Consider the following 13610-nt stretch of genomic DNA (forward strand, 5'->3'; position numbering starts at 1 on the left):
CCAAGTTTCCCACCAATTCGTATCTCCTACCGGTATTTTTTGGGACCGAAGAGGCGGTCACACTGACTCCAAACCGGCAAAAAAGCAATCAAGATTGTAAATTGTTTAAATAACTGAAAAAGATGAAGGAAAAGGACCTGAAGCGTGCTTATAACAATGTGATGGCACAGACTATATCCGTCTCTCACCAGCACCTATTCGCGGGTAACATGTTCGGAGATATCTTCGCACTCAGGTGGGAATCACTGACTTTTTGCACATTTCCAAACTGTAATTTGGCATTTTAAAGGATAAATGAGTTGGACAAGGGCTCCGAGGAACCGCCTGGCAAGCTGAAGATCTTCCCACAGGGACCTGGTATCGAAATTAACTGCCTGGCCTTCCATCGTGACTTCCTGATTGTGGGTGCAGTGGGCCTGATCTACGGTTTGCCATGGAACGAGGAGACGGAAACTCTGGCCACGAAGCGTTCCTGGGAGGTAAAGATACCCATGCAGGTGGATGCCGTGGAGGTGCCCGATGTGAACTCGATGTGGCTGAATGCAGATAATGACACCCTATTCGCTGGCTGCGGCGACGGCATCATCTATCAGGTGAGCCTGGAAGATGGACGCATTCAGAGGGAGTTCCGGGGCCACACAGATTACATTCACAGTGTCGTGGGCAACGCCAACGGCCAGATCTTCTCGGGAGCCGAGGATGGCACTGTGCGCGTGTGGTCTACGACGAAGCAGGAACAAACCGCTTTGCTGGAGCCGTACAAGAACTCGCAGCTGATCCGCCCGGACTGGGGCAGGTGGATAGGAGCTGTGGCTATTAACGAGGACTGGCTGCTTTGTGGTGGTGGTCCTAGGCCATCCATTTTCCACCTGCGCTCCTTGGAGTGTACTCGAGTATTCGACTTCCCAGGGCGCGTGCATCTATGCGAGTTTGTCGACGATTGCGTCCTTATCGGCGGAGAGTACAACCATGTGCAGTCGTACACGCTGAACGGAGACCTGCAAGCCAATATTCCCGTGGAGCATACAGCGTGCTACTCGGCAGTGTGGCGAACGGCTCCCACCAACCTTATGTCCATTGCTGGTTTCAGTAACAAGCTCCACATCCTGAAGGACTTCCGCTTTCTGGACAGCAAGGTCGAACTGTACGGCAATGTGCAGGGAGAGGATGACAAGGGGGAGGACGAGGATGAGGAACTGATTGATGAGTCTATGATAGGTGAAGCATCCTGAAGGTTGAATAAATCTCCAATTTGATAGTTATTATTTTAAAATTCACAATTGTTTTTCTTCTTCAGGGAAACTGGTCATACTCCTCGTTATAACAACCATTTCTTGTTATCCTTAATACCTGAAATTTTTCACTTTTAACATTGTTATGAAAGTGGCAATCGCCGAACATCAATTCTTTATCATCGCTGAGGGCAAAATTCTCCAACATCTTTATGAAGTTTTCGGCAATCATTTCTTCATCTGGGCGTAAAGCTGACCTCGGGCGACCGAATTCAAAGATAAGACAAAAGTCGTCCGCATGGACAGTTCCTTGAATACAGTAAAAAAAGAATTAGCTGGTACAAATAATTAAAGAGAGTGGCAGACATACCAAAATACACATCCGAGCGCTTGGACAGAACCTGACCGACTCCAGACTCCGGCGGATTGTCGTAGACATAGGAGTACAGCGGGCTTCTTCCATATCTACGATGAAGATCCAATGATTCCGGCACGCTGTTCTTGAAGAGGATATCTGTAAACATCCGCTGCACGTCCCAATAGCTTTCCTCACTAAATCGTCGATCTCCCAGGTAATCTTGTCTCAGTTTCCTTGACATCTCATCCATATCTCTGATATTCTCCTTCGAGTTTCGATAAAAAAGCAAGTCAGGCGCCACGTCGAACCAACGATCGTTTAGCTTTTCAATCCATGTTTCTCCGGTGGTTAGATTTTGTTCTAACAGCGTAGCGGCATTGTAGCCACCATCTTCGGTGGTGTGGGACACAACCCAGGGCACTTGGGCAAACTTTCCGCTCTTGATTATCTCTCTAGGATGCTGGGTAAGAAACGCTTCAGGAGCATCTGCCGGTTCCACGACGGGGCCAAAAGTGGAAAAGGGTACGTTTGAAAACACAAAGAAGTTGCTAACAGCGGATACTATTTCACTGGCTGATTTGGATTTTAGACAAATCTTCAACTCGGCGGTGTTCTCAGTTAGTCCACAGCCCACTATGCGACCAAGTTCAAAGGCTCGTCCTCGACCACCTTCCTGGACAACCCAAGGATCGAGGGCATTTCCACTCACCGATATGGCCGCCCGGGCTAAACCACTGAAATCCTCATGAAGGAGTTGCAAATGGGCAGATGCTCCGCCCGCAGAATGGCCAATGACCACGATATTCTCCGGCCGGCCCCCGAAACTAGCTATGTTATGTCTGATCCATTGCAGAGCTAATCGTTGGTCCTTCAGTCCGTTGTTGCCGGGCAACTCTCGATCTCCGGTGGTGACAAAGCCCAATGGTCCAAGACGATAGTTTACTTTTACCAATATCGAGTTGCCTGCTCTCATAAAGTATTCGTGTCCATTGGCTGCCGCTACTCCGAACATAAAGGCACCACCATGCAGGAGGACAACGACTGGAAAGCTGTTGCGACTGCTGCTCTTCGGCTTATAGATGCTAACAGTCAGGCAATCTTCCTGTCCCACTAACTTAGCTCTGAACTGGTTGTATTGCAAGCATGGCACAGGTGGCTGCGAGGCCTCAAAAGTCTCCGTCCACTGGCCACTATACGCACGTGGAGCTTCAAATCGAAGCTCGCCGATTGGAGGGTCGGCGTATGGCACAGATTCGTAGCTGTAGTAGGTGCCATTATCCCTTCCACGAAGTTTTCCATTCGGGATTTCAACAATCAACGGATCTGATGTGAGGGAGGAAGTGATTTCTGGTGAGTTAATCCATACCAAACACATGCAACACAATAATCTCAATAAAAACATGTTTTTAACCCGACTAGTGTCTGATGTCGACTGAAAAAAAAGATAAGAGGGCTCTTGACTTTATAGTAGCGTTGTCCAATTCTCAATTTGCTTTATACATTTAGAACAAAAGACCGAAACAAACACGTTTTGAGAGCTTTTTGGGGGTCAAGATAGGAATTGTAAAATCAACATTAAATTAAAAATAACACCGTGACAATTTGTTAATTTCGCGACTTTTTAATATAGAGAAATTACATTAAAAGGCGAAGACTGCCAGCTATCCAAAAGAGCTCTATATAATATTCATATTTACAAATATTTATTAAAAACCTCAACTGCTGGTTCTTACAACCATCGCTAATTATAGATAGCAAATTAAATAAGTATTACAATCTGTGCAGTATTAGACTTTTAAGGGAACTGATAGTATTCCTCGTTTGTGCAACCATTTCTTGTTATTCTCAACACCTGAAATTTCTCATTATTAACATTATTCTTAAAATGGCAATTGCCAAAAATCAACTCTCCATTATCGCTAAATGCAAAAACCTCCAGCATCTTCATGAAGTTTTCTGAAATAATCTCTTCATCCGGTCGAATGACTGTTCGTATCGAAGCTTTGAAAATGAGGAAAAAGTCGTCGCCGTGTACAGAACCTTGAAATAAGGACATAGGATTGATTCTAAGGAAGTTTAGCAGATTAATTGAAAATTTAACATACCGAAATACACATCCGTGCGATTTGATAGCCACTGTCCGACTGCAGACACTGCCGGATTGTCGTAGACAAAGGAGTACAGCGGACTTTTTCCATGTCGGCGATGCAGATCTAAGGCTTCCGGCACGCTGTTCTTGAAGAGGATATCTGTAAACATCCGCTGCACGTCCCAATAGCTATCAACACTGAATAGCCGATCTCCCAGATAATCCTGTCTCAGTTTTCTTGACAACTCATCCATATCCCTGATGCTCTTCTGCGAATCTCGATAGAAGAGCAAGTAAGGTGCCCAGTCCTGCCAGCGATCGTTTAGTTTATCAATCCATATCTCTCCAGTGGTACGATTTTGTTCCAATAGAAGGGCTGCATTGTATCCACCATCTTCGGTGGTGTATGTCACAGCCCAGGGCACTTGGGCAAACTTTCCGCTCTTGATTATCTCTCTAGGGTGCTGGGTAAGAAATGCTTCGGGAGCATCTGCCGGTTCCACGACAGGGCCAAAAGTGGAGAAGGGTACGTATGAAAACACCAGAAAGCTGCTAACAGCGGACACTATTTCATTGGCAGGCTTGGACTTAAGACATCTCTTAAGTATGGCTGATTCCTTAGCCAGCCCACAGCCGACAATGCGACCAAGTTCGAAGGCTCGTCCTCGACCACCTTCCTGGACAACCCAAGGATCTAGGGCATTTCCACTCACCGATATGGCCGCCCGGGCCAATCCGCTGAAATCTTCATGGAGGAGTTGCATGTGTGCTGATGCTCCGCCTGCAGAATGACCAATGACCACGATATTCTCTGGAAGACCCCCGAAGTTTGCTATGTTGCGCTTGATCCATTGGAGAGCTAATCGTTGATCCTTAAGTCCGTTGTTGCCGGGCAACTCCCGATCTCCGGTGCTCACAAAGCCCAAAGGACCAAGGCGGTAGCTGATTTTCACCAGCATTAAATTTCCTGCGCGCATGATGTAATCGTGTCCATTAGATGAAGCACCACCGAACATGAAGCAACCACCGTGGAGTAGGACGACCACAGGAAACCTCTTCCGACTGCTGCTCTTCGGTTTGTAAATACTAACTGTCAGGCAATCCTCCTGACCCACTAGCTTATTGCTTTCACTGATAAATTGATTCCATTGCATGCAGGGCACAGGTGGCTTGGTGGCATCAAAAGTGTCCACCCACCGGCGACTATATGGACGTGGAGGTTCGAATCGAAGTTCGCCGATTGGAGGCTCTGCGTAAGGCACCGACTCAAAGCTGTAGTAGGATGTCATTATCCTTTCCACGTAGTTTTCCATTTGGGATTTCAACAATCAACGGATCCGGCGCGTGAAATGAAGCAATACCTGGCGACTGAATCCACACCAGATGCAGGCAAGTAAACCAACCCAATAAGTGCATGTTCACAACTCGACGGGCTTGTAACGCGACTGACAACAAACAGAGTCTGGCTTATTGCTTTATAGCCCCAACAACGAGCCTTGTGAAAAGTACAAAAAAGTGAATCAAACGCGTTTTGAGAGAGTTTCGAGGGTAAACGATGATGACAAACGGTCAGTGGGTAATTAGCAAATTATCATTCAAATAAAATTACACAGAGAAAATAAAGATACTTCTAAATTCTATATACTCTCACTCTTATATATGTAAGTCGAAACGGTCCAGATCGGACGACTTTATCATATAACTGCCATAGAAACGATCGATTTTTACAAAAAATATTATAACTTTTATCTAATTATCTAATGTTTTATCCAATTTTTTTCAAAGCTATCATTTATTATTATAAAATTTCGTTTTTAGTTTTATTAAAATCAGAATACTATATAATATAACTTCCAGAGAAACGGAAGTTTCTATGAACAGTAAGTATCTATGTTCATTAATTACCTATAAGCAGTAAGTAATTATGAGCAATAAGTCGGTAAGTATCTATAATCAGTAAGTATGTATGATCAGTTACCAACTTTGAACACTAATAAACAATGACTTGCAACTTTTGTAACACAACACATTTCTGATACATGGCCGGCAGCAGTCGCTTCATTCTGGGGATGTTAAAACAAGTTGGGAATCATATGTTCATGTGCGAGATTTGTTTTGCACCAAATTTAAGAGCAAGCTATTTGAAGGAAACTATGGAGTATTCTTCTATATAATTTTTATAGCAGATAAGTCGGAACATGACGAATCGGTGAACTATATATATATGTATATATACATATAAAGCTGTTATAGGAACAATCGGACGATATATAGAACTATGATCAGTAATTAACTATGAGCAGTAAGTAACTCTGAACAGTGAGTATCTATGACCAGTAATTAACAATGAGCAGTAAGTAATAATCAGCAGTAAGTACTATAAGTAAGTATCTATCACCAGTACCAACTTTGAACACCAATGAAGAATGACTTGCAACTTTTGTAACACAACACATTTTTGAGACTTGGCCGGCAGCAGTGGCGTCATTCCGGGGATGTTAGAACCAGTTGAGAATCATATGCACAGATGTGCGAGATTTTTGGAACAAATTTAAGAGCAATCTATTTGGATGAAACTATGGAGTAATTCGTCTATATAATTTTGCTCGTATATAATATATATGCATACATATATATAGCTGCCATAGGAACGTTCGGAAAATTTTAAGAAAAAAAACTTATAACTTTTCCAGGTTTCAACAGTTTTTCATCAGACTTGATATACAGCCATTATATATTATTTTAACATAAAATAAAAGCAGGAATTATTTTTATTGTTTTTTTTTTTAAATAAATATATATAATTTATACATATTGTATTAATTCCTTGTGATCGAGTTTACAAACTTTGGCGATCCGAAGTTAGCTTCTCTTGTTGAATTTTTCATTTCTCAAAAAAATTGTATTACCAAAATATTCATACATTTTCGAACCGATCTTATAATTTAATTGCTAAACTTGCTTTGTAACTGGAACTACTTATCTTTTTAAACTTTGAAACTATTCTCCCTTAAGACCCACATGGCGTATACTTAATTTCAGGGTATTCACGTCAAGTATACGCCACGTATGCTCGACTTCTCTTTAATCGAAGGCTATTTTTAAACTTTTGCTGGGTATTATATTTTTAATCTAAAGATTAGATTGTATTGCAGTGAAGGAGTCACTTCCGACGATCATATATATTCTTGATCAGCATCAACAGCCGAGTCGATCTATCCAAGTCCGGGAGAGAAATATTTTTTTTTGTAATAATGTAGACTATTTTTAAATGTTTTTTTATTTTAAACGGAACCCTTTGATATTTTTAATATATATTTAACATAATTAAAATAATAATTAATAATTAATATTTTAATATTTAATTATTAAAAGTTATATTCAAACATTATTTATATTTCTTTTTATCCATTAGGGAAATTTATAATGTTCCTCGCTTATACAAACACATTTTATTATTCTGAGGACGTGAAAATGTCCACTATTGACATTATTCTGAAATTGGCAATTGCCGAATATTAATTCTCCATCATCGGCGAGAGAAATATCCTCCAGCATCTTTATAAACTGTCCTGAAATAACTTTCTCATCAGGACGAATCGAAGTTCGCAGTGCACCCAAGTCGAATATAAGGACGAAGTCGTCGCCATGGACAGTACCTTGAATAAGAGACACATAAGGTGGTGGGAAAAATTAAGGGAAATGCTACCCATACCAAAATATACATCCGTGCGATTCGACAGCACCTGTCCAACTCCAGAGTCCGCCGGATTGTCGTAGACAAAGGAGTACAGCGGGCTTTTTCCATATCTGCGATGAAGATCCAATGATTCCCACACACTGTTCTTGAAGAGGATGTCTGTAAACATCCGCTGCACGTCCCAATAACTTTCCAGACTGAACCGTCGATCTCCAAGGTAATGCTTTTGTAGATTCAAGGAGTATTCATTTATGTCCGCAATGGTCTCCATCGAGTCTCGATAGAAAAGAAAGTATGGGGCCAAATCCAACCAACGTTCATTTAGTTTGTCTATCCACATCTCTCCAGTGGTTTTGTTTTGTCCCAACAGCAAAGCTGCATTGTAGCCACCATCCTCGGTGGTGTGGGACACAACCCAGGGCAAATTTTCCGTTTCTTATCAATTCTCTGGGATGCTGGGTAAGAAATGCTTCGGAATCATCTGCCGGTTCCACGACGGGGCCAAAAGTGGAAAAGGGTACGTATAAAATCACAAACAAGTGGCTAACAGCGGACACTATTTCATTGGCGGACTTTGATTTCAGGCAAATCTTCAGGGCTGCGGAGTCCCGAGTATGTCCACAGTCCACTATGCGACCAAGTTCAAAGGCTCGTCCTCGAGCACCTTCTTGGACAACCCAAGGATTAAGAGCATTGCCGCTCATCGATATCGCTGCCCGGGCCTATCCACTGAAATCCTCATGAAGAAGTTGCAAATGTGCTGATGCTCCGCCTGCAGAATGGCCAATGACCACGATATTCTCCGGCCGTCCTCCAAAATTAGCTATGTTATGTCTTATCCATTGCAGAGCTAATCGTTGGTCCTTCAGTCCGTTGTTGCCGGGCAACTCTCGATCTCCGGTGCTTACAAATCCCAAAGGTCCAACACGATAATTTATTTTTACCAATATTAAAGTTCCTGCGCGCATAATGTACTCGTGTCCATTGTATATAGCTCCACCGCCCATAAAGCCACCTCCAGGCAGAAGGACAAGAACTGGAAACCACTTTCGATTGCTGCTTTTCGGTTTATAGATGCTAACAGTGAGGCAATCCTCCTGACCCACTAACTTATTGGTTCCATCTATAAACTCATTCCACTGCATGCAAGGCACAGGTGGCTGGGAGGCATCAAAAGTCTCCGTCCAGTGGAGTCTATATGGACGTGGTGGCCATTATCCCTTCCACGTAGTCTTCCATTAGGAATCTCAACAATCAACGGATCTGATGCGAGGACTGGAGTAATCCCTGGTGAGTTTATCCACACAAGAAATAAGCTACTCAACAATCTTAATAAACACATGTTCGGAAATGCGACGAGCCTGTAATACGACTGGCGACATACAAGGTTGGCACATTGCTTTATAGCCCAAAAAATGCTTCAACTGAAAATAAAGTAAAACAAATTAAATCAAACGCGTTTTGAGAAGATGTACGATGATGTCGAACGGTCATTTTGTTTATTAGCAAATTAGCATTGAAATAAAAAATACACAGAGAATATCTTTACTCCCCAACTTCCGAAAATAAAAATACGAATTTTTGATTCAAAGAAATTTGTTCAAAACTAATAGAGGAATGATACAAAAGCATTTCCAAAGATTGTGCTGCTTTATTTAAATTAATAACCTTAGGGAAACTCAACAAATTGTCTATTCTCACAACCGTCACGAGTTATTGAAAGCAAATTAAAGGTCTCACTGTCGACATTATCCTGGAAAGTGCATTCCCCATATGTAAGGGTACCCTCTTCGCTTACAGCAAAGTCCGCCAGCATCTTTATGAAGTTTTTAGAAATAATTTCCTCATCTGGACGTAGCTGAGGATTGCGTACCATATTTTCGAATATCAAAAAGTAGTCGTCTCCGTGGACAGTTCCTATAAAAAGCACGATATTAATTTTAAAAGTTAAAAGACATGAAGTAAACTCACCAAACTTGACATCCCTCCTTTTGGATAACGCCTCTCCGATCCCTTTGTCCGCCGGATTGTCATAGACAAAAGAGTAGACAGGACTTTTACCGTACTTCCGGTGGAGCTGCAATGAGTCCTGTGTGCTGTTCTTGAAAAGGATGTCTGTAAACAACTGCTGCAGGTCCAAATAGCTATCCACGTTGAACCGTCGATCCCCAAGATACTCCTGCCTTAGTTTCCGAGAGTAATCGTCCATTTCATTGATGGTATTCTTAGAGTCCCGATAGAAGAGCAGATATGGCGCCCAGTCAAACCAGCGATCATTTAGTTCCTCGAGCAATGTCTGTCCGGGCTTCTTACCTTCCCTTAGAAGTAAAGCGGCATTATAGCCACCATCCTCCGTAACGTAGGTCACCGCCCATGGCACTTGCCCAAACTTTCCGCTCTTGATCACATCCACTGGGTCTTGAGTGAGGATAGCTTCAGGTGCATCGGAAGGTTCCACCACTGGACCAAAGGGTGCAAAGGGCACATACGAGAATATAAGGAAGTTTCGAACAGCAGTCACTATATCGCCGGCTGGCTTTGACTTCAGGCAACTCTTGAGGGTGGCAGAGTCCTTCGCCAATCCGCAGCCAACTATGCGACCCAGTTCGAAGGCTCGTCCGCGGGCACCTTTTTGGACAACCCAAGGATCAAGGGCGTTGCCGCTGAAGGATATCGCTGCCTTGGCCATCTTGCTGAAATCCTCACGCAGCAATTGCAGATGGACAGAGGCTCCTCCAGCTGAGTGTCCTATCAGCAATATATTTTCCGTTTCTCCCCCAAAACGTGCTATGTTTTGTCGGATCCATTGCAGGGCCAGCCGCTGATCTTTCAGGCCATAGTTTCCGGGCAAATCCGTATCACCAGAGCTCGCAAAGCCAAGTGGCCCCAGACGATAGCTTATCTTCACCAATATAAATTGGCCCTCCCGCATCACAGTCTCATGGTTATTCTGAGCAGCTGCGCCGAACATGAAGGCGCCGCCATGAATGTGTGCCACCACGGGAAAGCTATTCCTGCTGCTGTTCTTTGGCTTATAGATGCTAACGGTCAGGCAGTCCTCAGTTCCGGCCAGCTTGTTGTCACCCGGGATGAACTGGTCCCACTGCAGACACACCACTGGCGGTTGAGTGGCATCGAAGATCTCCGTCCACTTTTGTTTGTACGGTTCCGGGGCCTCAAACCGAAGATGTCCCAGAGGAGGCTCAGCATAGGGTATCCCCTCGTAGCTGTAGTAGTTTCCATTATCGCGTCCACGGAGCTGGCCATGCTGGAGCTCGATCAGCAGCGGATCGTTCGCATCTCCAGAGGCAGAGGAACCGGTCCACAGGCTGCTCAGAGCAAAGCAAAGCAATATCACGGCGTTCATAGTGCTCACTCCGTGAAATTCAGAGCACAACTATCTGGAGCAGTGGCGATAGTGGTGCTTATATTCAAGCCGTCGGCTTATCGTCGTCTGGCGGCCACCTGTCCAACCAGTTGCAATTGATCTAGACACGCCATTAGATTAGGAGATTTGGGTACTGGACATCCGAATAAGCGAATGCAAATTAAGACAGCCTATTGCATCAATATAGACTGTTTATTTATATTTTTAAGTTCATTCAACAACCAGACACGTATCCCAAATGCAACTGCCAATCCCACTTGATCTCAGATCTGTTATTATACAATTCCCCTCAAGTCAACTTGATTAATTACTTTCTATGCATGCTTTTGCACTTGTTAATTTACACAGATGTTCAGGGAATATAATTTTAATAGCTCAAAATTAAGTAATCTATTGCATGACAGAAATTCACATTTCTAGAAGTTCTTCTAAACGTTTTTGATTGTTGTAAAGGATAATTATATTTAAAAATATTTTTACATTATTGATAAGACGACTATGAACAATCAGAGAGATTACAGGCACCACTCAGGAACATTTATTTCGAATATAGAACATTTTATTAAATAGTTTCTGTAAATCAAAGGCCGTTCAGACTAGCTAGACTCTTATCTCTTCTATGGCAAGTCAGATTTAAATAATATTCTGGAGTGAAAGCTCAGCTAACGCCTTTAAAGCTTTGGGAGTCTAGTTTAAAAAATTCACAGCTTCCTACGAGAGTTCCATACGCTTCTCTGGACTGTCAAAATAAATATGACATATATTTAGGCGTTTCTTGGATTAGACAGAATTCTAAAACTTTAATTGTAAAATTAACTTTACACCCAACTAAACCTGAAACAATGGGATTAGTTGTAAGCAAAATGATGTCATATAAGTTTCTTGTTTTTCTTTTTAAATTAACAAATCACACTCTTTAGGTTCAGTATTTGTAAATTATTTGTATATAGTGTATATAAGAGAATTACATTTTTAGTAAATTAGGTTATAAGTATATATATGGCATAAGGTAAAGGAACTTCGGTCAGTCCCTTTGAGTAAATCAATGATAATGACAAGGGGTTAGTTTATTTTCCTTAGAATTCAATAACTCCTGGAAGATATTTGTCAATCAAGGTTTGATAATAAGGCCACAAAGCATCAATATCTGGAACCACCTCACTCTTAGTGTACAAATCGTAGCGACTGAAAGGAAAAATGTTTAGTATATAGGAAATATTTAGTAAAAAATAAATACTCACTTGAAAATCAGGACCCACTTCTTGGTGTCCGCATCCTTAGGAGCCTCCAGGTGCTTATAGTCACCGCCGTTGTGCCACGGATAGAAGGAGTGGAAGCGAATGATGTTGCAGGCCACATGAGGCAGCTTGGTCTTGTTGTGCTTGAGGACGTTGTACATGTACTCATCGTGACCCCAGGACATTAGCAAATTGTCCACACCACAGTTGGGTTCATAAATGCCATATTTCGTGTTGTATGCGGAATTATTCCCATCGGGATTACCCTCGAAGCTCTCATTCCGATAGACGATACTGTCGCCCCACCGGCAACCCACGGCGAAGGTGTCCCCCACCACAGCCCACTGGGGTTCATCGTAGAAGGCCATGATCTTGCCCAGATCGTGAATGAGGGCCGTCAGATGGAGCCAGTCGTGCTCCGGGAACTCGGCTCGTGCTCGCTCTGCCGCCTGGAAGGCGTGAATAATGTTTGGCAAATCCAAATCGGGATCGGACTCATCCACTAGGTCGTTCAGCTTCTCCAGGGCCTCGCGCACTGTCATCTTAATTGTGTTGAACTTTAGCCAGCGATCACGTCGTCCTGAAAAATGCAAAGCATAATTATATATTAGTAACCTTTACTATTTCATGGATTTATATTCCATTCTCCGATATAATTCCTTACCCTTGACGAAGTCCACGGTCTGGTTCAGGTGCATCTGACGATAGGTCTGTCGCACACGCTCCTTCAAAGGATCTGTGGTGTCCACACTGTAGTCCCGGAATTTGGACGGATTCTTGTCAGCGAATGAGGGCTCTGGCCGCATTAGCTCGGAAGGATCCAAAAGGTGGACATGGTTCTAACAATACCACACAAAAATATAATAATGGGTAACACTTTTAAAAACAAAGAATTTATTACCTCCGCTAGGATTCTCATATTTAAAATTAAGAACTATTGGGAATATTTCAAGAAATTGAATCTAATTTTGGGTAGCACCGCGCAGTTGAGCGAGCAAAACACTTTTGAACCGCTGGTCGCATAGACCCCACACTTTTATAGCCTGCCGTCCAGTGGAAATTTAACGGAATTCACAATCACAATTTCATTCCATATAGTACACACTCTCTTCTCTCCTGAGTGTACTCGAAAATGATTTATAGTATTTTTGTTATTTTTCAAAACACGAGAGTCGCCTGCATCGCTTCCCGTGCTGCCTCTTCTAATTTATTATCACAGTTATGGCTAAGGCCCGGCTCAACGTTATTTACTATCTTGTAGGAGGGGAAAAACGTTGGACCCTTTCCTTGCATTCGGTTCTTTAATAATTCCTTATCAGGACTCAGGGGCGCCTACACAACGCCGTTTCTACTTATCTAAAGCTGTGTTTTATATTTGCTTTACAGCGTCTTAAAACTGGTAGCTGCACTTGACTGATAACGCCATGTCGCATACATAATACTCGTGAGAGCAAATACATATCTGGATCAAGTGCAAGGCCACCGGTTTGGATTACGAGACTGGGCCTGAGCGATTGTTAAGGTCGTTGAGAGAGGATTCAACAATTCCTCAATCCCCTGATAAGGGTAAAATTCATTAAATGGGTTCTATGTTTTCCAAGGGTT

General features: G+C 42.8%; 5 protein-coding genes and 1 pseudogene across 6 annotated transcripts; 1 reads left to right on the forward strand and 5 right to left on the reverse strand.

Annotated features, from left to right (window-relative positions):
- thoc6 (THO complex subunit 6) lies at positions 1-1273 on the forward strand. Its single transcript, XM_020956691.2, has 2 exons — positions 1-235; positions 290-1273. Exons 1-2 carry the CDS (start codon positions 123-125, stop codon positions 1230-1232), a joined length of 1056 nt encoding a protein of 351 aa, XP_020812350.2. The 5' UTR covers positions 1-122; the 3' UTR covers positions 1233-1273.
- Positions 1258-3108, reverse strand: LOC110187075 (esterase P-like). Its single transcript, XM_020956469.2, has 2 exons — positions 1603-3108; positions 1258-1541 (listed from the first exon to the last, which is right to left on the reverse strand). The coding sequence occupies exons 1-2, from the start codon at positions 2990-2992 to the stop codon at positions 1294-1296; spliced, it is 1638 nt and encodes a 545-aa protein (XP_020812128.2). The 5' UTR covers positions 2993-3108; the 3' UTR covers positions 1258-1293.
- A 163-nt stretch (positions 3109-3271) lies between these two features.
- On the reverse strand, positions 3272-5106 carry LOC110187201 (esterase P-like). The gene is given in 3 exon segments (XM_020956604.2): positions 3272-3630; positions 3696-4959; positions 4961-5106. Coding segments are annotated over 3 exon segments (1644 nt in total). The 5' UTR covers positions 5096-5106; the 3' UTR covers positions 3272-3385.
- A 1876-nt stretch (positions 5107-6982) lies between these two features.
- Positions 6983-8848, reverse strand: LOC110186895 (esterase P-like; annotated as a pseudogene). The gene is made up of 2 exons (XR_015270936.1): positions 7395-8848; positions 6983-7338 (listed from the first exon to the last, which is right to left on the reverse strand). The product of XR_015270936.1 is annotated as an esterase P-like (transcript).
- A 162-nt stretch (positions 8849-9010) lies between these two features.
- On the reverse strand, positions 9011-11330 carry LOC110186767 (esterase-5B). The gene is made up of 2 exons (XM_020956032.2): positions 9351-11330; positions 9011-9296 (listed from the first exon to the last, which is right to left on the reverse strand). Exons 1-2 carry the CDS (start codon positions 10744-10746, stop codon positions 9049-9051), a joined length of 1644 nt encoding a protein of 547 aa, XP_020811691.2. The 5' UTR covers positions 10747-11330; the 3' UTR covers positions 9011-9048.
- Positions 11331-11682: 352 nt separating this feature from the next.
- On the reverse strand, positions 11683-13382 carry Miox (Myo-inositol oxygenase). Its single transcript, XM_020956525.2, has 4 exons — positions 12907-13382; positions 12670-12844; positions 12009-12585; positions 11683-11952 (listed from the first exon to the last, which is right to left on the reverse strand). The coding sequence occupies exons 1-4, from the start codon at positions 12922-12924 to the stop codon at positions 11844-11846; spliced, it is 879 nt and encodes a 292-aa protein (XP_020812184.2). The 5' UTR covers positions 12925-13382; the 3' UTR covers positions 11683-11843.
- Between the last annotated feature and the right edge of the window lie 228 nt (positions 13383-13610).

This window comes from Drosophila serrata, unplaced genomic scaffold (genome assembly GCF_035046125.1).
Source record: "Drosophila serrata isolate PLE 108 unplaced genomic scaffold, ASM3504612v1 contig_217, whole genome shotgun sequence".
Lineage (NCBI taxonomy): Eukaryota > Metazoa > Arthropoda > Insecta > Diptera > Drosophilidae > Drosophila > Drosophila serrata.